General features: G+C 36.5%; 1 protein-coding gene across 1 annotated transcript in view; it reads left to right on the top strand.

Annotated features, from left to right (window-relative positions):
- The window catches only part of LOC149551081 (deSI-like protein At4g17486), a 70,396-nt gene that overhangs the window by 19,971 nt on the left and 25,612 nt on the right, over positions 1-24,813 (top strand). The window contains exon 2 of the mRNA XM_089786668.1: positions 13,365-13,652. Coding sequence (XP_089642794.1) covers positions 13,365-13,652 — 288 coding nt within the window. The remainder of the gene's footprint in view (positions 1-13,364; positions 13,653-24,813) is intronic.

Raw genomic sequence — 24,813 nt, 5'->3', positions numbered from 1 at the left:
ATTATAAGGTCATATTTAATTGAATAAATCAAATATCCTCTCCAATATTCCTTCCTAATTCATCTCATTCAACTCCTTCAATAATGGAAACTTGCTATTCTTATTCAACTCTCCTCTAATCTGAACCGTTCATCTAGTTTGATCTTGACCATTGATTGGTTTTGAGATTCTATATAAAAGACCCTCTGCCTCTTATTTTAGCCTTTAGAGGATGAGATTGATGAGAATTGAATTGCTTTCTGTTTAAGCACTCAAAGATTTCGCATTCAAGATTTCATTGCTTTCATATGCTTTCTCATATAGATTACAATGCATCCATTTAGATTAATTTACTTATCTTGTTCTTAGATTAATTTGCATACATCTTAGCTTAATCTTGCATTCATCTAGATTAAATCCTTCGCTCTAGTTGGTCTGGTTATTGAACTCTTGATTCTGATAGCGCATAGTAAAACCCTGTCTAGATAGAAGGTAACAGATTGCCTTGTGCAAACATTCAGGATGAATAATCTCATGTTCATTCCTGGATGTACTTGACAAACAATGATCATGTTGAAGTGTGTGGTTAATTCGGAGGCCCATATTTAACGCATGCATTACCCACCTAGGGCACTATAAGGCCACAATTTCATCAAGCAATGTGTTCGGTGTCCAATGTAGAGCATGAAAGACACTTTGGCAAATTCTCCAATATTGTTTACAACTTTACACATCTTTTTGATGCCTAGGGTTACAGGAAAACTATAAACAAGCCTTTTTGAATCAATCTAAAGTATGAAAACTGGTACCCAAATTTTTTATTCCATACATTTATGGTCCAATCATTCATATATTTTCTAGAAGGAAGAGTGTTAACATCTTGAGCGACCAAAAAGATTACAGAATCCTTAAGTTTGTCTTCTCCAATTCTATAGCGATGGCCATAGAAACAGTAGGTTTGATAACAATCGATCTGGTGTTAGAAATCTTACCCCTCCAGAGTCGGCTGATGAGGGTGTCCGGATTCCGTTTGCGGTCGCTGGAAGAAGCACACTCCATCTGGGACTGTTGTATTGTTCTCCACCACGTCTCAGAATGATTTGTGCTGTGCAGGATGTGTCTTTGTCTTATGAGAGCCACTGCTCTGTTTAATAGAGTCCATAAAACAGAGTGAACAGACTGGAAGGCTGAGAGCATTAAATGCGAGGGATCTTCCATAGGAAGGAAGGTCTTCTCGAGAGATGCATCCTAGGTTGCAGAGCCGCCTCTTCTAATTTTGCAGTATCCATTTTAATTTTTAAACTGGTCCTCATTTTCATAAGGGCAGCTTTCTTTGAGATCGGCTAACCTCCAACCTCTGAAGTCCTAAATTTCCTGTAGGGAGCTTCTATTCAAACACATCTACTTTCTTCTCGACACTTACTTCTTGCTTTCTCTGTTCTTGACTGTTGTGTACAACGATTGAACTCCTTATTAATTGCTGGCATGCCTTGCATTTTTTTACCAAGAGGCTTTACTTGAAAATTGTTCTACTTGGTCACAGCGCAAAAGTCAGCCAACAGCTGTTTCAACAACTCATTTCCAACTTTTATTCCTACGTCTTCAAGAAGTCCGTTGGAAAAATCAAGCTCTAGTTTTTGTATCTCAATGGATATCAAGGTGCATTTTCCCAAAGAGTTATCAATACTTTTCGAAGTAGCAAGCCAAATATTCTGTCCAGTAGCTTTAAACTTAAGTCATGCAATGCATTTAGTTTTAGATAGACTGTGTTCAAAGGTAACTATGATGAACATATTTAGACAATCAACTGGTCAAGTGTGAGGTTGTGACCTCTCTATGTGAAGCTTAAACATTACTAGTGTTGCAGATTGCTTTTAATTTCAGGATGCTACCACATTGTGCGACTTGCTGTGATGCTGGCAGATGCCTCCGTTTTGAAGCCTAGAGATAGCTTTAACTGATCATCACAATATAATGTGAGGATCGGAATGAGGCACTTTATGCAACTATAGCAATGGAATAGTGGCCATGTATGCGACAGGTCTAGAAAGTGTTCTAATTAAGTGGCTGAGGTACCTGGAGCTTGAGTTCTTTCTTTCTAGCTACAGTAGGGAGGCTATTGCTATGGAGCTCATAATCCAGAACCTAAAAGCTTGTGTTGAATTGAACTGGAGGTTGTGGAGGGTATGTAACCTAATGACTTCTGCTTAAGTTGCTAGCCACATTAGGGAGCCTGTTGTTATGGGGCTTATAATATAGAAGCTGAGAGATTGGAATGAATCAAGCTGGGGGAATTGGAAATTAATGACTTCTGCTAATACCTTTAGCAGTAATGCATCTCTTAAGGGACAACACATACCAAAGGGACTCTTATTTCTATATTGTCTGTCTTAAATGAGTGCAGATACTTCCCATTGTGCTAATCTTCGACTTTATCATGTTACATATTGATGAAACTGATATGAACATACCAGGTAAAGCTCATCTCACGAATGATGAGCAGAGTTTCATTGTTTGCTTAATGCAGGCCTGTGTGTGTACCTATATGAAATTTAAATATCTGTTTAATTTTTCCGAGACACCAATCAATATGGCTAACAAAAATGATAAACGAAAGAATATCTGGCATCAAAGTCTCAAAGCTGTTACAGCCAGGCAGCACGTCATGAAACATATCTGTTATTAAGTTCTTCGCCTGATAATGTTGATGTTTGGTAGCTTCAGTTGGATAAACTCATGAGACTAAACTGAAGTTACATATATGTGATATATATATTTATGTGTGTAGTTAATTAAATAATAAATTATATATATAATTATTATCATTTTAATGAATAGACATGTCCCATGAAGGAACATGTCTCCTCTTAATATAATCTCAATAAATAAAGGGTTGCTGCTATTTGGAAAACACATACCAATATGGCAGTGCTTAGTACATTTGCAGCGATCCTCAGAAAATCAACATGGTATCAGAGCTAGGCTGCAAATAAAAAGAAGGGAAAGAGATACACTTTGCAGATTTAAAGTGAAAGACATCGTACCAGAAGCGTGAATTATGTGGCGACAAGATATAATGAATAAGCAAACAGAAAAGAATTCATATACATAAGTCAAAGAACGTTTTGGGGCAGTCCCCAAGTCCATTCAATATGGACGGAATAGAGTCTACCATTGAATAATTAACAGTTAGCGCTGACATAAATGAAGTGAACAATATATAAGCCAAAGCATTTCTCTGTTTAACCTGATAGTTATATAAGTATACCCTTATCAATAGATGTACCGAATTTGGTGTCGTAGCTTTCTTGTAGATACAATATATCTTGTGATTGGTCTAGTGTTCTTCGAACTATGTATGTTCAAATGTCAACATGGACTCCAATTTCCCTATGCAAACCTTGTTGAGTCAATTGTAATCAATGTTACTCAACAATTGGCTTACACATAGACCTGGATGTCATGGCATGGACAAGGTTTGTGAAGAATTTGAGAAAACCTTGGAGCGCTACATGTCGGTGAGCATTGTCTCACTTATTTGGTTTGAGGAGGCCCATTTTTATTTGCCTTGAGGGCACGAACCCAACAAGCATCTCATGTGCTCCCTTTCTCAGTTATTGGATTAATATCATGGCAAATTGAGGTAATGGGAAACCTCCAACTCCTCAATTACCACGAGATGGGAGAAGGCGTGTCAGCTTACATGGCAAAATAGAGGTGGCAAAATTTAAATAAAATTATGATCATCGTATGATAATGTAAGTATATTAGGTCTCTATACTAATGAAGAATCACCCTCTGGTCACACTTGAGCCTTGTCTGGTCCTCAAGTTTTGCAACTACGTATTTGCTCAACTCTGCGGATCAATAACAAATGCACGACAATCATTTCCTTGCGGCCTCATTAATTTTTGGGGGAGGGGATAGCGAGCACTGTTAACTCCACACAAATGATCACAGGGAGAATAGGGAAAACTTCTCTGCATTTGAATATATTAACATTATAAAAAGAGAAGCAATTGCTATGAGAGACCCTTCATTGGTCTGATCAGTCAACGCATAATTGACATGGTAAAAGAACATATCATTGACACCAATGGAATATATAAAAATATTTGAAAAGCGTCATCAAGCCACAAGAAGGAATTATAATCCTTTAATAAGAAGTGGATCGAACCACGATGTAGTAAGAAGGAACGCAAATCCGTGATAGCGGTGACGTAGATTGAGCAACATCAGATCCCACATATGAGAGACGTTGGAATGAGCAAAACTACTATGGAATTGAAATAAAAAAAAGATAGCAGCGACTGCATGAAGATTGGGCCCCACACAATAGGACTTGTGTTATAGAAGGGATAAGTCCACATACTTCGCTATGATCATCGTACTTGCCAAGGTTATTAAAGTAAATAAAAGGAGGAAGGCTCGATACCCAAAGAGGCCAATAGAATTATGAGAAGCCCTTTAAATGTGTAAAGGCACCTTCAATATTTAAAACTCCATCTTCTAAAATAAAATATATCCCCTAATGTGATTATTCAGTCAACTTAATTCATAGTGGATTATAGAAGATGAGAAATAGCAAGGCTTGATTAAATAAGGAAGACAATACCTCTTGACAGTGACAACAAAGAAAGGATTGCGGGTCCCACTTGGGGATTATGTCCGTTAAATAAGATTGATCAAGCATCATGGAATGCGTACTGTACTACATGGACATAATCCAAGTTACCAGGGACATCCACATGAATATCGATGTGGAGGTATGTAAATCCTCTAGAGGTATGTTGGTGATGCTACCTTATTCATTATTTAACTTTGGAATATAGGCATAACATATTACATAGCCAAGATAAGATTATGTATGAAATAATAGATATTCTACAAGGTTGCATGGGTACTCGTACCCACACCCCTGGTACTCGTACCCACGTACCCAAGTACCGGGTACACGTATCCCACGTACCGGGTACTCGGTGGAGAGCATCATAGCTAAGGACATTGATTAAGATTCTGATTTTTTTTTTTTTGGTTTTTTGTTTTTGTATTAGCTTGTTGTTTATCAAACTTAATTCAATACCAAATCAGTTTGAAACTTTGATACTCATTAACAATAAACTTTATCACTGTTCAAGTCAAAAGTTTATCATTTGCAATATGTCATATGGTTTAGGATCTTCTTGTTCATGTTTAAAGTCTGCCTTCTTTGTTATACATCTAAGCATTTATCATGTATTATTATTTCAAACATATAGGAAATCTGAAACTGAAAACAGTACGTTACATTTGCAAACTTTATCACTGTTCTTGTTTTAAAAAACCAATTTCATGACTCATAAAATCAGATTTTTTATAAATATAAAAGTGTAATTTTAAAATAAGTTTGACATACCCAAGTACCTCCCTCCCCTATTATGAAAAATACTTTAAACATTCAGCAATAGCATATATATATATATTTGACTTATGGCATATATTTTCAAATATCTTGTTTTGAATGCTCAATGTCATGACTCATGACAAATATTTTGATTTTTATATTTTCTATAAAATATTAATTATATAGAAAAAATTAAGCATACACACGTACCCCCGTCCCCTATTTTGAAAAATATGCGTACCCGTACCCGCTCCCGTACCCGTTCCCGTTCCCGTACCCACGTACCCATGCAACCTTGATATTCTATTAGTGAATATAAGAGGTTGGAAAATTGGCATTAATGACAAAATTATATGTCAAAATATAGATTGATATATATATTTAAATTAGACATTTATCTATATTGTTGAGTATTATATTAGTCTCCCTCTTATTATTTCAATATGTACTATAAGAATTACTTGTCTTGATCTTTTCCTCCTCGAGTGTTATTGCAGGAAAAATGATTAATATCAGAGTCAGAGGGAGTTTGACACTTTGTTAAAGGCAAGTTTGGATATGAAGCTCAGAAGATTGATGTTTAAAGGAAGTCTGACACATTTCTTTGAAGGAGCAAATAGAGGATATGTTTCAGTTGATCCTTGAAGATCATGATAATACTTGAATCGGTTGGAGTTTTGACTTTATGTAAACATTTGGTATCATGCATATGACTGCATGATTTAATGGGCCTGCCCCTTGTGTACATCATGAGGAAGTTACGACTTGTAAATAATTATCGGTTGTATTTGCAAAAGGTATTGAAAAGTGATGATCTTACAATAACTTAATTTTCTATTATGATGGATACCTTATGATGTCTATGCAGATCATGATAGATTATACTTTTCATGGTGGATGTTTATCTGGTACGCATTATGAGAATGTGTGTGCACATACCTTATAAACATTTTTGAGTACTTGGTTGAATATCATGCGAATTGATGTTCATGAGGCCATTACTCATAGTACTTGGTGAATATCTTGCTTCTCGACATTTTGAAGGCCATTACTCAAAGAGTATTTGGTGAATATCGTATGTTGATATTCTGGAGACCAATGCTCATGATATCAGATGTGATGTTAAACTTTATTGAGTACATGGTGAATATCATATGTTGATATTTTGCAGGCCATTACTCAAAGTATTTGGTGAATATGATTTTGTGATATTCTGGGGGCCAATACTCATGTGATTTCAAAATGCTGAATATCACGTGTTGATATTTTGTAGAGCATTACTCATAGTATTTGGTGAATATTATATGTTAATATTTTGGAGGCTAATACTCATGATATCAAATGTGATATCAAAATGGTGGATATATCTTTTGATCAAAGATAGCCTTAAAATTCGCCATTCCTAATATTACCAATGGTGTAATATATGTCTTGTGTTTATCCTCCCTAGCTAAGAGGGAGCGTTGATGTTTGGTAGCTTTAGTTGGATAAACTCATGAGACTAAACTGAAGTTATATATATATATATATATATTTGTGTGTGTAGTTAATTAAATAATAAGTTATATATATGAGATATTATATATATAATTATGTTGTTATCATATTAATGAATAGACATGTCCCATCATGGGACATGTCTCCTCTTAATATAATTTCAATAAATAAGATGTCACTACTATTTGGAAAACACATAACAGTATGACAGTGCTTAGTATGTTTGTAGCGATCCTCAGAAAAACAACAGTTAAATGCAAGCCAAAAGAAATATTGGTGCAGTATGAGAAATCCATAGTTGTGTATTTTATAGGGCCTTTTCCTATAATCAATATAATTCAAAATTTCCAATCACTATTTTGTTTCTTTTGGATGAGAACTAAACAATAAGTATAGTAATTTTTAATGTCTGGATTGCAATACATAAAGTGAGGTGGAGGTCTTATATGCACAGTTGCCTATTAATAGTGGGATTTTAAAATTTCAATTTGTGCAAATTTTTTGCAAAATACAGCTCTTCAAGATTTCTCCTTTAGTATGTAAAATCATATATAAATAAATGTTATTGTTCCTTGGAAACCTGATATTTAAACCTGAGTGTTAAACATGATATGTATTTTTAATATATTTGGATTTAAGATAAGTCACCAATCCTAGTATTGGTTTAGGTTTGGGATTGAGGGTTTTGGTTTGCTGAGTTGTTCAAAAGTCTTTTTTTGATGATGGGTTTATTTGGGTTTTTTCACTATTAAATGTATAAAATCATAAACATATGATATTTGTAGCCTAAAATCAGAAATATTAGAGGCATCTAATATTTTAGTGTACACCAATATTTCTAAGCTAAGTTGCCGGTTTGGGTTCGGTTCCAAGTTCGAAGTTCAAGACCTGGTTCGCAAGTTCAACTAAATTTTGGAAAGGGGTTTGGGTTCGTTAGTACAAAAACATGTAAAAATTATATATATATATATATATACATTTTTATGAAACATGAGTTAAAATTAGAATGTAGCATAGTAGCGTAAACACATTTAAACAACAAAAACTTTAAAACACCATAAACAGTTAAACTTGTAATCATACCGGCATATAGTAAAATAGTTCAATCAACTTGAACATCAAAGATTTAAAACATTTAAAATATCAATTTTAAGTATCATTGTTTCACGTTCATTGTTTAACTAATGGAATGAAAATCTATTAATATTCTTAGTTCTAAGTTCTTCAATCTTCATCTTCTTCTTCATATTCAACTTCTTCTTCTTCATCTTCTTCTTCTCTAGTATTACTTGCGCTAAGGCCAATGGGATCAGCAGTAGAATCAACAATGGTATTGACATCAAAGTCATCAACTGTAAGCCAAGCAGTGAAAGCATCCAAGTCCACAATCTTTGCACCTACATCCCACTTCTTTGTATTCTTGACTCTTGTGCGAAAGAAGCCGCAAGTTGTTATGCACAAATATCAGGTTCTCTGCTTTTTTTGATTGCAACCTATTGTGCTTCATTGAGTGGATAAAAGAATATGTGCTCCAATTTCTTTTTGATGCAGAAGAACTAACAACCTATAAAGAGAACATAGGGTAAGCAATTAAAAAATAATTAATTCAATCTTATAAAAAATTTAAAATCACTTTCTGGTCATGATTCTTTTGAAGATAAAGTGAGCTAATTTTTTAAAAATAAAACTTACTTGTGATATAACTTTGATTGCAAGGCGCTGCAATGATTGGAATTTTTGGCCATGGAGGTATCACCAACCATGAGCATCCTTCTTGGACCAATGACAGAGCATTATTACTTAGACCTCTAGCATTGACAAACTTTATGAACTCATCCATGATTACATCTCTCATATCTCTATATGGTGGCAACCTTCCTGGTAGATCACAATATTGTGAGCTATAGTATTTGGGGGTCAAGGCATACACAAACAGAAGTAATGGAGTGGTCATTTTGTTCCATCTTTCATTAATAATTTTTTGCACTTGTTTGAAAAAGGTCTCTTGCGGATCTTGCTCCTCATTTATAACTTGCCTGATCTTCTCAATCATTGAGTCAATGCCATCATAGATCTCTCCAAGGCACTCCATGGCAAGGCCTATCCATGTCAGTGTACCTAAGCATGCTCATAATGGGCTCGGTGATCTTAAGAGGAGATTCCACACGATCCCACCATGACTCAGCCAATAGCCTATCCTTTATTTTGTTTGCCCTTTCAGTGTTCTTTTGCTTCCATACACCCCAATTGTGGCTGATTACCATACCTTGAAGTGCATCTTTCACTTGCACAAGTCGTCTTAAGATGATTATATGTGATGCAAAATGGGTCTTAGCAACTTGTGACATAAATTAGAGCAAAAAACAACAAATATTAGATACATATTTTAGAAAAGTATACACATGGCGCAAGTAAAATATGAAAAAACAGAAATTGCCAAATATTAAAAATTAAATTACTAACTTGAGTTCAAGTTCATTTACCTCAATAGCTCCAATTTTGAGTAGTTCCTGAAAAGAGGTTGAGTCATGTGGTGGTTTCTGACAAACATTTGTATGTCCTCAGCCTCTTCATACATTGTTTTGATCCACTCGATTTGGTTCCCAATCTTTTGTATCATAATATTGAGTGAATGAACTGCACAAGGTGTTCAAAAGATATGTTGATTTCATGATTCAACCAACAAATCTGCCGCTCTACAATTCTTTGCGTTGTCCGTTATGACTTGGACAACGTTTCTTGCACCCACTTGTTTAATGGCCCCAATTAGGATATCAACAATAAATGGTCTATCTTTTACTTTGCCCTCACAATCCACCACTTTCAGGAACATTGCTCCTTTAGGGGACACCGCAAGGACATTGGTCAAGGGACGGTTCCTTGAATCCTTCTAGCCATTTGAAACAATTGTCAACTTTGTCTCAACCCATGAGTCCCTTATGGGCTTCAATTGATTTTCAATCCATTGGACCTCGTCATTATTCAAGGTGGTGCACACTTTCTCATGTCCGGGGCCACAATACCCTTTTGGAGCTTCATTGGCACCCCTCAACATGTTCTTCCAAAATGGAGAGCAAACAACATTAAAGGACAACCCATTTGCATACAGGCATCTTCCCACCTTTATGTCAGCAAATTCCTGACCCTTATTTTGAAAAGCAGTTTCTACTTGCCCTTTTCTTTTGTGTACAATAGGGACAGTTTCAGTGTCAGTGTTCGTTGCGGTACTAAAGAAGGGGTGGTCTTGTACTATAACATCTGGGGGGGTTTGCATTCCCTTTGCTCTTTTACTTTTATTGGCATTGCTATTGAGTTCTGTTGCCCTGTGTCCTCTCTCTTATGCTGCCTCACGCTCTTCAATATATTTTAACAAAGTTTGATTTGGTATAGGGGCACCTTTTTTGCCAGGGCATTTCTTGACTCCTCTTCCAGTGTAACCACATAAATGACCTACCACACGATAATAAGAACTATTTTCTTTCTACACCACATCCCCGACATCTCCATCGGAATGCACCACCTCGTTGAAGGGGTTTTAAAATTTCTACATACTTCCATAGAGGAGAATCAGGGTTGGGTTCCATTCTTTGTTTGGTGTTGCCTATTGATGAAGAGATAGATGACATTCCTTTCCCTATAGCGAGAAATTAGATACATGTTCATAATTTATATGCAAGAAAATGACAAATTTTGGAAAAATGGAAAAGATTCAAAAGAACGTATGAATATTGAAAGAGAAATGGAAAAATTAAAAAATTAGAACAAAAACAATAGCAAATGCAATAAGATCTTACCTTTTCCAACAATTGCAAGCTTGCAAATGTGTATCGATGATGCACAAACACTTGAAGAACACCAACAAATCAATCTTCAAACTCCTTGCACAACCGGATGCTTGCTCAAAAACTTATGTGCTCTCCCTTAAGACAAAATAACCTATTTAGAAACATAAAATGACAATGAGAGGGTGCAAAAACAATTCATAGCAACTTTTAGGTTTTATGGACACAAAAAAACAAGTAAAACTTGCTCATAAAACACTTTTCCAATTGTCTGCAGGGCCCAGTTCGTTGCGGGTTCGAACGGGGTTCGAAAATCTAAAGGTGGTTCGTTTGGGTTCAAACCCAGTTTGGACCCGATCAAACTAGTAGTGCAAAAATTGCACCTTGGTTGAACCAAGTTTGAATCGGACCCGAACTTCGAACCGGTTCGAACTTTCTTGGGTGTGGAGGGGGGTGGGGGAGCTACTCGTGTAACTTAGTTTCAAAGCTTTCTACAATAATAATGAAGTTAATGTTATATTGTGATATAAAAATAAGTCAACGTTGATAACTAATAATGATAATAAAATTTCCAAAATGAGATCTCTGGCTTTAAATCAGCCAATTGTATTTTCTTAAATATTTTCTTTTGTGCATATCCTACAAGCATGGTGTTCCAAGAGACGTTACTGAGGCATTTTGTCAAATTCATGTGCCTTGTCACAATTGGTGTACATATCTATTAGGGCATTGGCAAAGTTCTAACACCTGATAAAATTCTGTTGTCAAGTTTTCTTTGATGGATATTCATACCATAGTTTGCATACTTGGCAACTCAAAATGAAAGTACAATTAATTTCTTATTTTCTTAAAAATGCAAACTACATAAACAAAGTGTTTTTAATGAGTTTGGTGAGGGTTTTGGGGATAGTGTCCCTATTAGGGTTGAGGAGAACACCTCTTCCAGGGCTTTGGGGACAATGTCCCCAATTGGTTAAGGGACATTCCTCTTTCAGTGGTTTGGTTACAGCATCCCTTGTGGGATTTTGTGGGTAGCCACCAAGCCCAAATGAAGGCTTTTAAAACCATGCAAACTTTAATGTCACAAAACATTTTTAATAGTTAGGGCAAAAGCTATGTTTTTTTATTGTAAAATAAAAATACTATATTCTTTTCCTGCATCTGTTGAATTTCCTAAAAAGTCTTGCATTCATCAAGAACATCATCTTATATATATCCTGCAATTTTTGTATTCTATGGTAATACATTTGTTTTGAGGCATTTTGTCTATCAGTTTGTTCACATGCTTTGTGTGTGCTTTAAACATTTCACATACATATCTACCAGGGCTTTTCCAACTACAATATCTGATTTTAAAATCCCTTTCCATTATGATTTGGTAGATGGTTAGTCCATGATCCAAGACTCTCATGTTGGGGTAGGCTGGAGTATGATGGCAGAAGTTAATTGATTGGTTTAGATACATGTTCATTGCATTTGATAAAATAGTATCAATCCTGGTGAGGATACCTATGCTTTCTGTTAGCTTGAAATAAGGCATCCCATGAGAAGACATCTCATTCTTTTAGCTGTAAATAAGCTTAAAATAACAAGAATGATGAATCAAATCCAAAATAGAAAGACAAAAAAATTGACAGGTTCATTGTGGTGGGAGTGGAAAGAGGCAAAATTTGGGACAGTTTGGCCTGGCTTTGCCCTGGATAAACCCACAGGCCTTTTGAGGAACCTTGGCTGGATGCTCTATTGAACTAAACTTGGATCTGCATCTGGCCAGATCAGACCCAAACCTGCACCTCCATGGGGCTAAACTGGCAACATAGATGTTAATCTATAAATAATAACATAATAACTATTCAAGATAAATAAGTTTCTAAATTCTTTAATTTCTTAACTTAATACTTACAGACAAGTTCTAAATGACCTTGGACGGCACATAAGTTGTTTATATTGTATATTCCTCAAAGTAGAATTCTGTTCCCTCTCTGACCAATTAAGTTTACAAGAGGCATGCTTCTTTTATATCTTTAATGAAAAACTTCATTAATTGAATTTGATGTATTTTTTTACGTCTTTAAATGGCTGTAAATAAAGCTAGTTCAACTGTTATAGTTTAATTACTGTTTAAATTATTATCAATCATACTGATAGATTGATTTGCATATCACTAAGTACCCCTTATTAGTTATTATACAATGCATTGCCATGTAACACATTATCTTCATTTGGCTCCAAAATTCAAGAATATTAGTATCTAACACATTACTTTCATTTGGCTCTAAAATTCAAGAATATTAGTATCTAACACATTACTTTCATTTGGCTCCACAATTTAAGAAATGTGTTAGTAAAGTATGAGTCAGTTTAATAGGCCGCTATAGACATTATTCGGCAAAAGCTAACAATGGTTATATATAGTCTCTTTATTAATGACTCCCTTTATTGTCCCCCATCGTTGTGCAATTGTAGCCATCTTCTTTTCCATCAACTACTCACTATGTTTTTGAGTTCTTGTAAATCTATTATTATTTTTATAGATGATATAGATTGCTATTTTTTGGCATCATAATGCCTTCTAAATCTCTAATATGTAGAGATTGCTTTGGAAGTTTGGACAACTGATCTTGTTTTGGATTTCTTTTACTTTTTTTTTTCATCCATTGGAAATATAAGTTTGGTAAATTGCCTATTAGTAAACTAATAGTGATGTTTACCATGATGAACAGCTTATGGTGTTGAATATGCCTTTGGAGCACATGATTACCCTTCAAGTGGAGTATTTGAGGTTGAACCCAAGAGTTGTCCAGGCTTTCTTTTCCGGCGCTCTATTTCATTGGGCACCACCAATATGTCCTCTTCTGAATTTCGACTATTCATAGAACATATGGCTGGATGTTACAATGGCGACTCTTATCATCTTATTGCAAAGAATTGTAATCATTTTACAAATGATGTTTGCATGCGGCTGACAGGAAAGTGTATACCTGGGTGGGTGAACCGACTTGCAAGAATAGGTATGTTAAAACATTGTAATTTGTTGATTTTTATTTTATTGCTTGGATATGCCGAGATGCATTTGTATGCATAAGAAATGGAATCTACTAAATAAACCTCTAAATAGAAAAAGATCAAAGGCCTTTCATTTACCTGGTGTTTTCAAGATGTATTAAATATATAATATTCTTTTGGGATTTGATTGTGTAATTTCAGTCAATCTTTATCAGCCCATTTTTCAGAGTATGGCTCACAAGAACCGATATCTGAAGAGCAAACTTAAAAACTCATTGACTCAAAACTATGCAGTTGATTCAAACTTCTGAATAGAATAGAAACTGATGGCCTTTTACATTTAGGTTGTGCTTTCACTTTGAAACCATATTTCATTAGTAGTTCACAAGAACCCATATCTGATGAGCATGAATATGGACTTAGAACTGATTGGCTTAAACCACTAAGTTGAATCCTGATTAAACATCACATAACAGAATGCTTTTTTAGTGTACACTTCAAAAGAATCAAGAAAGGTATTAAGTGGGCAAAAGGTGGGCAAAATCTATAGATGATAATGAATGCTGCAACGTAAATGAAAGACACATGCAATGCAATAAGTGTAAGTCAATAAAAGAGACGCTAGTTTATCCAATAATTTATCTAAGCCTTAATGCCATATGTTGATCAATGTAAATGACAAATGTCAAATTTGTAATAGTAGAGGAAATAGAGATATATAATAGGCAACTTGGTTGTGCATGATCTTACCTTTGACTAGAGCTTCTGTGTTGCAAGGAAGAGTTAGCCTAGCAAGTCATATCGGTCTTTGTTCCTAGGGTGGTGATCTTGATCTGGAGTAGATTTTCAACTCTCCGTTTTCATGCCATGTGCAATTGATTTTATTTAGTTTAGAGTTGTCTTTATCTATTGGTTCTGCAAGTCAAAGGGGCAGAGATGACTTGCCTCTTCCTTTTCAGAAAATAGTTTAAGAATCATCAAGACATAAATGAAGACATCATCTGCTATGTCTAGTCAAAAAACAACAAAATCTGTCTGTATCCAGACAGAGATGGACAGTGAAGCATAAGGGGCATAAGGACAATGGAAATTTATATCTATAAAATATTTTTTTACATTTTGTATTTTGGTTATGATATATTTAGCTTTCTGATTTGGGAGTGGGTATGGGATATGGGTTCGGGTACAGCAGTTTGACAACTATTTTTCCTTGGGTATATATATATATATATATATATAATTTAAAAATTATAAATTATAACTACAAGAAGGGTGATACTTAACTGATATATCCATAATTGGCAATAAATTATTATTTTTAAATACCTTATATATATATATATATTCAAACTTCAAAACTATAAATTATAAATTTATAACTATAAGAAAAGTGATACCGATAAATGGTATATCTATAGTTGCCAGTAAATTAATTTTTTAAATGCCTAATAATGTTATATTTATAATTTGCTTGAGCTGCTTGGTTATGTGCTTGAGCTAAGATTCTTTTAGCTGACTATTATTCAAATCTGATCGCACCAATATTTACGGGCTTTGCATTTTACACATTCATTTGTCTACTGTGGTTTTGCCAAAACAATTAAATCTAGAATCATAACTTTGAAGCAACTTTATGATTTTTTTGTGAGTTGATATGAATTTTTGGGTTTTGATCATGACGGCGTGGATTAAGATTCAAAGAGTTGAATATTTCTGTATGCAGGAAAGAAAGTGGGGAGAATCAGCTATAGATACTTGATCTGTTTGCTTAGTCCATGATATTCTTCTTGACAACAATACTCTAATAACTTGAAGCTGAGTATAACTTTGTTGGCGTTGCTAGCGTGGTTTACTGAAATTAATGCATAACCGTTGCCAGTGCTTGTTGCTCATTTTCAAGAGACTTTGGGGTCATTCTCGTTGGCTTTAAAAAAGAGGTGTTTTGATGGTCAAAGAATTTTGGGGTATAAGTGTTATAAGGCTATGGTTTCCTGTTCTTGATTGAATACTGCCAATCTCTGCATGAAATTTTGGAGATCATATTGGGAGTTCGATTTTCAGTTAATGACCTGAGCCATCAAAGGATATATTTTTGAGAAAACAGCCCCATTCCACATCTATCATTGATTCACAATCATTGTTCATTATCGCTGTACATGGAGTAATTGAGAGAGTGTTGTTTTAATTCTAATTTTTTTATTGAGTTTTGTAATTGAGTTGGTGCTTCGAGGAGAGTTGGTTCTCTTAGCGAGTTGGTGCTCTCGCTTATGTATATTAGAAGATTGTAATGTTTCTTTAATGGTCATCTTAGTTATTTTTTAGTGTATTAGGTAGTTTCTATTACTGTCTTTAGTTCATGATTGTTTCTTTTTGTTGGCTAAAATTTTTGTTAGTCACTAAAACTGCAACTTACAAAATGAGAATTTTAGGCAACGGTGCAGTGAGATAAATCTCTCCTCTTAGCAATAGGGGAGGTTCCCTTCTTATTGTAGGTGGCTACAACAGAGACCTAATTGGATTTGACAAATGGGTAGTTATCTAAATCAATTCCTCTTTCTTTAGGAATGATTATGCTCTACTAGCAACTATTTAAGAATCAACAAAAGGTATCTATTGCTACGATAATACCGAGGGCTTAGAAATTGATGTAAGAACAACTTCTAAGACAACTTTTACAACTTGATTTGTGCAATTGAGAATAAGAGCCCATAGTCTCCTACGATCAATCCTCTTTGAATAAAGTACAAATAGCTACCAAGGCACAAAGTCTTTTATCAACTGTTCAATTTAAAATGATGTACTAAGAATTAAAACACAAAGTTTTTAACTCTTTGCACTTGCAACCACTATTAAACTAAAGTAATCTTGTTTCCTAAAGCTCGAAGTCTTCAAGAACAACACCAAATGCTCAAATGCTTCACAAAGAGAGAAGTAACAAAGACGAATTAATCAATGCAACATAAGAAACAAAGATTGATTCCAAGCCTCTCCAACACAAAGTTTGGGATAACTTTCTTCTTTATTCATTTCAGAGATTTGCAACAAGAAATACAAAGCCTTCAAGTTACAAGCCCAACCGTCTTCCTTATAAGGTAAGATAAGATAAGATAATATTAATGTCCATGAAAAACCAACAAGGTTTATGGGACTGAGCATACAAATAGAAGAGCCGGCCAAAGTAGAAGCACCAAATGGTGACTGAGAAGAAACAAAAGCCAAAAACAAAACAAGAAAGAAGATAAGGTAAGGACTAAGGGTCCTTCTTTGTCACAAAGAAATCAGTAATAGATGGGTAAACCCGTGGATGAGCCATAGTCTTAGACTGCCGTGTAGAACCGCTATAGGATTGTCGTTGCCTGGAGAGATCACTCCTTTATATAGGAAAATAGGAGAGAGAAAGGTGGAGGGAAAAGAGAAACTCTTCAACCACCTTGACTTATTCTCTAACAAACTCCTAACTAACTAATTTGACTTGTTCAAAGTTGCATGCTGTAGAGTGGGAATATCACTCAAGTTTACAGATACAAAATAACATAATTGATATACACATACGTAAAACATAGAATGTACCAGTAATATCACAATACCAGTAGGCAAGGAAATGATTTCTTTATTAATACCCAAAAAACAACGTGAGTACATTGACAATCATCCAAGTACTTATAGAAGGGTTGGTTGGTTGGAAACCAATCGACGCATTTCCTTACCACCTAACTACCCAACTTGACTAGCTTAACAATTACTAAACATAATAGTTACTTTATTTCGACTACATCTATCCCCCCTAAAAAAGAAGTCGTCTTCCAGATGAAGACAATTGCTGAACATGAAACAACAAAAAAAAGAACTTTGACTTCAAGAAGAGGAATGGCAGGACATCCTTGTGCTTGGATCTGCTTTTTCTATCTTCCAGGCTTCCTCCATGGCCACTTTTTCTGCTTCCCATTGATGAGAGGTGGCAGCCATAACTTGCCAATGCTTTCGCTGCCCTTTGCCATCTCACCCTTGCCCTTTGCCATCTTCCTTATCTCTTCCTTTGCTTTTAGTGCCATCTCCCTTATTGCTTCTTCTTGAACTGCTTGTATGTGCCCCCTGTACTAACTGTTCCTGTGATGTGACTGCTTGTAACAAAACCCTTTTTCGGTCTCAGAATTGATAGGTCGTATGGATATTTCCTCTTCCTCACGTATGGATGTCAATGACTCCAATTGCTATACGGATGTTAATGACTGCACATATCGTACGAATTTCCGTTCCAGCTCATGCCGTACGGGTTGGTGTTGCCGTACGGACTCCTCTCATGAAAATTGTCGCCGTATGGATGTGTGCTTCTTCTACACGAGCTTGCTTTCTATGCGACTTTGTCGTACAATGTCATGGTTAGGTACTGGCGTAATTCCTTCCTCCCGTATGGATTTCTCACTCACTCTGTGCCGTACGGAATCACCTCCCTTGTGCTGCTGCTGTATAGAATGGTTTCCCTACTGCAATACGAAATTGTATCTCTACCATACAGATTTGATCTCTAATAACTCCTGCTGTACAACCTTATTCACTGCCTGTACAAATAGGTTCTGAAATTGCCGTACACCTAGTTCGTACGGTGATTTGCCTCCTGGTTTGTCGTACACAAGTCTGCTGTACAGTGATCTACCATACAGTGGTCTTCTCTTTACTACTCATCTATATGAGCTCTTTTCTTGCAATGATGGTACGAGTTCTGACCCCCTCTGTATGGCTATGTTTCTTACTGCTTCGTCTATCCTCCTCTCCTGCTGTACAGTTGTCCATATGGCCACCCTTTCCGTTCCTACGGTTGTCCGTACCACTCTTCCCTTAGATACAACTGCCCATACGACTTCGACTGCCTCTCCACTTTTTTGTCTGTCACTTCCTTCTCCGGTAATGGTAATTCCTTCTCTGTTACTTCGGCTAATGTTTTGGAAAATGTTTTGTGACTGTCTCTTTATGAGGGCTTGGTTCAGTTTTTTCTCTTTTTGTTTTTTTTTTCCTTTTTCTTTTGTTTCCTCTTTTATATTTATATAATAGCTACTCGCTAATTTATTCCGTTTCTCATATGCTTTTAACTTAGACCCATTTACTAGATCTCTGATAGGTTTGTTATCCAAAGTAGATAACTTTATTGCCCCATCCTCGTTATACTCAGTGTACTCCGGGTACCTTCCTTCTGACTGAGAGTCTTGTATTTATAAAATATTACATTCTGTGTGGAAAACTTCATAGTCTCCTATCTGCCGATGTTATAATCCATTAAGGGAATTTGTGTCGTCGTCTGAGTATTCGCCTAATCTGAGCACCCCTTCCTCATCAAGTTCCATCCCTTCATAGTTTTTTCCTTCAGAGTCTAATGCCAAGTCCTGACTTACTAATTGGTTTCTGAGATCTATGATGCACTTTCTTCCTTCAGTCTCAATAGATAGTGTGTTTCGTTTCTAGTTGTGGGTAGCTTTGGCTGCGACCAACCATCCTTTACCTTAATAAAGCATCTTACCCTTTCTTTTCTAAAGGGATAACCACAAAATCAATAAAGAATTGTTGTGTACCAATGATGACTTTTTGTCCCATCAATGTTTCTATACTCTTGATTCCATGTTGGTCCACTCCTACTAGTTGAAATGTCGGGGGCCAGAGTGTAGGTTTCCCTAATTCCTTCCATGTTTCTTTTGATAAGATATTTACACTGGAGCCTCCATCTACAATTGTATTTGAGAGTTTGCACCCTAGTATCTCCATCTCTACTACCGCTGGTGTTCTCCCCATCCCTATGGTGAACAATGTATTGTCTTCTGTGTGTACTTCTCCTTCTCTTTCTTTGAGGTTGTCTCCTTCGGTTTTGCCCCCTATGTTAGTGCCACCTGCAATTGGGGTAATGTTTCTAATAAATTACCTATTGTTACTAGGATAGGTTGTCTCCTTCGGTTTTGCCCCTTGTGTTAGTGCCACCTGCAATTGGGGTAATGTTTCTAATAAATTACCTATTGTTACTGGGATAGCAATTTCTAGTACTTGCCTCACAATATTCGTTATACCCCTATTGGAAGTAAGTTTTTCTGGCGTTGTGTTTCCTCGCTCTCCCGTGCTATCTTGAATGTCTTTCTTTTCTTCATGAAATCTTTTCGTCTCTGTAGTAGCATTTGGGTAGGTTAAGTTTCTGGCTTGCATCCTGGTGATCGCAAGAATTTCGTCTTCTACATCTTCAATGTCTAACATATTTACTCCCTTTTGTCTTGAACAATTTGCATCTTCACGATTGCCTGGCCCACACCATTTATAGAGCATCCCTCCATGTTGTCCTCCTCCACTTTGGCAATCTTGTGCAAAGTGTTCCCATTCATTGCATCTCCTACACTGGACCATTGGTCTCCCTTTGGAATCATACTGAAGTGATCGCTGAGGTGTGTTGTTATTGCTATTGTCATTGTTTTTATTGTTACTTCCTCTCCTATTGTTTCTGTATCCTCTTGGTGAGGCTTCTATATTTGAATTCTTCGGTAGAGTGGAAGGAGGTGTGGATTGCCCCCCATGGGTCAGGAATACTTGGGTGCTCCTTGTTTTCAAATTATAGGGGCAATCTTTAATTTCGTGCCCCAGTACCTGACAGATCTCACAAAATGCTTTCTTTGGGCATACTCTCTTAGTATGGCCTTCTTTTTCACACTTCGTACACCAAAGTTCTCTTCCTTCTTTCTTTTCTTCCTTGCTCCCTGTGACATCCTTCATCAAGCGCCTGAAATCTATTCTCAAGGCTTGAATGGTTTTAGATTCTTCTTCACTCTCCTCCGAACTTTCACTTGAACTTCCATGCCTTCTTGCCTTGGAAGTTTTACTGTCGCTCTCTATGTTCATGGCACAGGTACATGCATTTGCAAAGGTTGATGGTGGGACTATCTTCATTTTTCTCCTGAGGGATGGTGTTAATCCTTCTATGAACCACCGTTTCTTGAGTCCATCTGCCAACTTGTTATCTAGTTTTCCTATCAGCTTTCATTCTTTTGCTATAGGCTTTGACAGATTCGCTCTTTCCTTGTCTTGTGTTATAGATTTTCGTTACTATTTCATCGTCATCTTGCAGGAGTCTGAATTCTTCCTCGAAGGCTGTGCGGATGTTATTCCATTTGTTTTTCTTTCCTGCCTCCAAGTCAGTATATCAATCAATGGCAATACACCTTAATGTGGCCAGAAAGGCTTTTAGCCATTCCGCTGCGTCATTTTGTCCATTCGCCTGCCATATTGTTATACATGTTTTATAGTGGCGAGTAGGGTCCTCCGAGCCATTCCCTGTGAATCTTGGTAATTTTTGTTTGTCTATTGCCATTATTTGAACCCCTCCCGATGGAACACCACTTCCGGATGGAACACTACTTCTCGATGGAACACTCCCTCCAAATGGAACACTCCCTCCTAATTGGAAGTTCATTCTCGAGGAGGAGCTACTGAAAGTATCCCCTTCTTCTTGACTATTCTCTTGTCGGAAGTCTCTTCCTACCGGTGTCTCTGAGATGACTAATTTTGCTATAGCTTCAATTGTATGCTCGATCAGCCCTTCTTGGTTTCTCGTGGAATCCCCTTGTCCTCCCTTCAAGTTGTGATGTCTCTCTTGCTACTGCTGGAGACGTAGTCCTCAAGGCAATTTCTTCCTCGATTTCTTCTCCTTGCACCCGCCTAGGATATATATTTGGAATTAGGGGCATGAATCAATTTTATTGTCTTTTTCTTTTACTCGTAACAAATTGCTTGCTAACAAGTGAGGAATCTCTCCCAGGAGATCGTACACCGCTAGTGGCATTGGAAGTTCGTCGCGTACCGTACCTTAGGGACCGTTCTCTCGGGATTCCCTTCGTATGTACTAATTGACTGCAACTTCCCAAGCCGACACCAGATCATGTGTCAACTAATCTTCCCTGGTTATTTCCTCCTCTTCCTGTCACTATTTGTTACTTGGGACAACGACCCTTCCCATTACTCCATCCTGTCGACCTCCAGGTTCGCACTTAGGCAACGGCGCCAAAAATGTAGAGTGGGAATATCACTCAAGTTCACAGATACAAAATAACATAATTGATATACACATACGCAAAACATAGAATGTACCAGTAATACCACAATACCAGTAGGCAAGGAAATGATTTCTTTATTAATACCCGAAAAACAACATGAGTACATTGACAATCATCCAAGTACTTATAGAAGGGTTGTTTGGTTGGAAACCAACCGACGCATTTCCTTACCACCTAACTACCCAACCCGACTAGCTTAACAAGTACTAAACATAATAGTTACTTTATTTTGACTGCACATGCCTAATGCGATTGCAACTTGACTACATGAGCTGATTGTTGGCTGTGAATTTTTTTGATGTCACATATCTGTTTGATTTGTTATGTGAGGCAGCTGCAAATTTTCTGAAACACAAAAGTGTGGAAGAAATGTGGTGGATATTTGAGATTGAGAATGATTTCAAAGAGAGAAGCAACAAAGACAAATAAATCAATGCAACATAAGAAACAAAGATTGATTCCAAGCCTCATTACACAAAGTTTGAGAAAACTTGCTTCTTTATTCACTTCAGAGATTTGCAACATGAAATACAAAGCCTTCAAGTTACAAGCCCAACCTTCTTCTATAAAGCAAAAGATGATTATTTACAATAAGCTCACTCCTTTATATAGGAAAATAGGAGAGAGAAAGGTGGAGGGAAAAGAGAAACTCTTTAACCACTTTGACTTATTCTCTAATAAACTCCTAACTAACTAATTTGACTTATTCAAAGTTGAATGCCTAATGCGATTGCAACTTGACTACATGAGCTGATTGTACAAGGACATGTTATCTTGTACTTACAACATAATTACTCCTTACATGTAATCTTTGTCACCCTACTCTAAAAACATATGGAAAATTTGAAATGTTCGCTAATTCTCAACTATTCTTGCAAATTTCTGTAGTGAGTTGCGCACGACTTCAACATCAGACTCACCGGTGTATTCAACAACCATTATGATCTTTCGATATGTACTTGTTGCTTCCGAAATTTCTTTGATGGAAACTTCCTTTTTGCTCTGTAGTTCATCTAGTGAACACTTCCAACTTGCAAGTGCATTCATCAAATTAATATTGAAATCATCTGCTTCAAGCTGTAAGTGAATTTGCTTCAGTGAACCCTGTAAGAATATCCTCTGCTGTCTTGAGTTCATTGTTCTTAGTGATAACTCCACATGATTGTTTTTCGTAGCATTAGCTGATCATGTCTTCTTGCTCATTAATCTTTATTACTGCTGCCTTCACATCTTTCATGAGTTGTTGCAAAACTTGTTTTTTGTTAGTCATCGGGTGGTTGTAATCATGATACATCTCAACCTATGCTCCATGGAGTTTTCGGGACGGGATGTGTTTTCGGTACGGGGACGGGTCAAAGCCAAAATTTAGGGGACGAGACCTTAGGGGATGACGATTAAAAACATAAGGGATTTTTTTATATAGAGAGACAAAATTCAAGTATGCATATCATAACATTGATAAACCATTCACCATAGACATTTTAGAAGATCAATACATGGAAAATTATCAAATGACAAATACTAAGTACCTCCATTATAACATATCACATACATACGTAGTAAAATCAGAATGCCTAAACTCTCCAAGTATTATGCATGAAATCAGAATGGAATAAAGAGAAATGCAACTAAAATAGTAAGTAGTAAATAGAAATACTAAATGCAATCTTTCCTTATTGCTACTACTGGTGTTGCTCTATGTTTTTTTTTTTCTTCTTAGCAAGTACATCATATCTTAAAATGAGTAGAAGAGTTAGTGTTTTATTGTTTTAATGCACAAATATGGTTTGCACATTTTTATTATGTCTTTAAGACGACTATGGACCTGCACAAAAAGAAAAATTTATTGTTTTTCCTTTACCCAACTCGCTGGAAAAAAGGGGACGGCTAGGGGATGACAAAGCTGTCCCCGGTACTACTAGTCGTCCCCAAGTTTCTTGGCCAATTTTTTTTGCCGTTTCGGTGACGTTTCCGAATTTGGCAAAAGGGGGACAGCTTTGGGGATGGCAAAATCCGTCCCCGCGTCCCTGTTTTGTCCAAAAGATGGGTACGAGCCTAAAAGCATAGGGGACTCATCCCCGTGGAACACTAATTTCGACAAATGAGATAACTTGCCGTCCCCGGTATTGCTGGCCGTCCCCAAGTTTCTTGCCCGATTTTTTTTGTCGTTTTAGGGACGTTTTTGAATTTGGCAAAAGGGGGACAGCTTTGGGGACAGCAAAAATTCGTCCTCGTGTCCCCGATTCGTCCCCAGGACAGGTACGAGCCTAAAAGCATAGGGACACGTCCTTGTGGAACATTGATCTCAACAAATGAGATAACTTCATAATTGCACAAGGCATCCAAATCAAATTTCATCATGCTTTTCCAGGCACCAATGTCTCCATCCAACAACTCTAATTATCGTTTATGTGATTCTTGAATATCACTTAATTTGGCAACAACTTCCTTTCCTTTCCTCAACATCCTGTAGGTATCTCGAATTATTTGAACACCGTGTGATTCAATACTGGTAGCCTGCTCATCTACAATTTGCGCTTTTTTTAATTCTTTCTGTATACTCGGAGGAAGCATATTCAACACCTAAAGAAGATTTCATCTCTTCAATTGTTTTCAAAAGGTGCACATTCTCTCTTTTTACCATATTTTTCTTTTCCCACAACTTGTCATTTTTCAAAACTAACAAGTCAAGTGCATCTTGAACATCTTATCTGCAACCCAAACGTGTTTGCTTGCCAAATTCAATTTTGGAAAACTTGTAATCAACAGGTTGCATTTCTTTTGTTGTTTTTTCAACAAGAGGTTCAACAACTACATACTTTATGTTGTTATCATCCACCACAACCTGAGAAACTGTCTTATCTTTTTTGTTCTTTGAAACCCTTGGCCTGGTAACTTGCCTGTCAAACTCTTCAAAAGGGATTTCTTCTTTCTTCCTCTTGTGCGTGATGCTGCTCAACCATGGAGGAAGGTTGAAAGAAGATGTGCCAGTTGCAGTAGTAGTCACCATGGTTTGTATTGAATTATCTTGCATAACTGTAGTGATTATGGCAAGCCCCTCAGTCTGAATGGCTATAGGGACAGAAGT

The sequence above is a fragment of the Cupressus sempervirens genome, chromosome 6, assembly GCF_028749045.1.
Source record: "Cupressus sempervirens isolate cs-2001-9-10 chromosome 6, ASM2874904v1, whole genome shotgun sequence".
Lineage (NCBI taxonomy): Eukaryota > Viridiplantae > Streptophyta > Pinopsida > Cupressales > Cupressaceae > Cupressus > Cupressus sempervirens.
The sequence above is the reverse complement of the archived record's forward strand: the minus strand, read 5'-3'. Positions and strand labels throughout refer to the sequence as shown.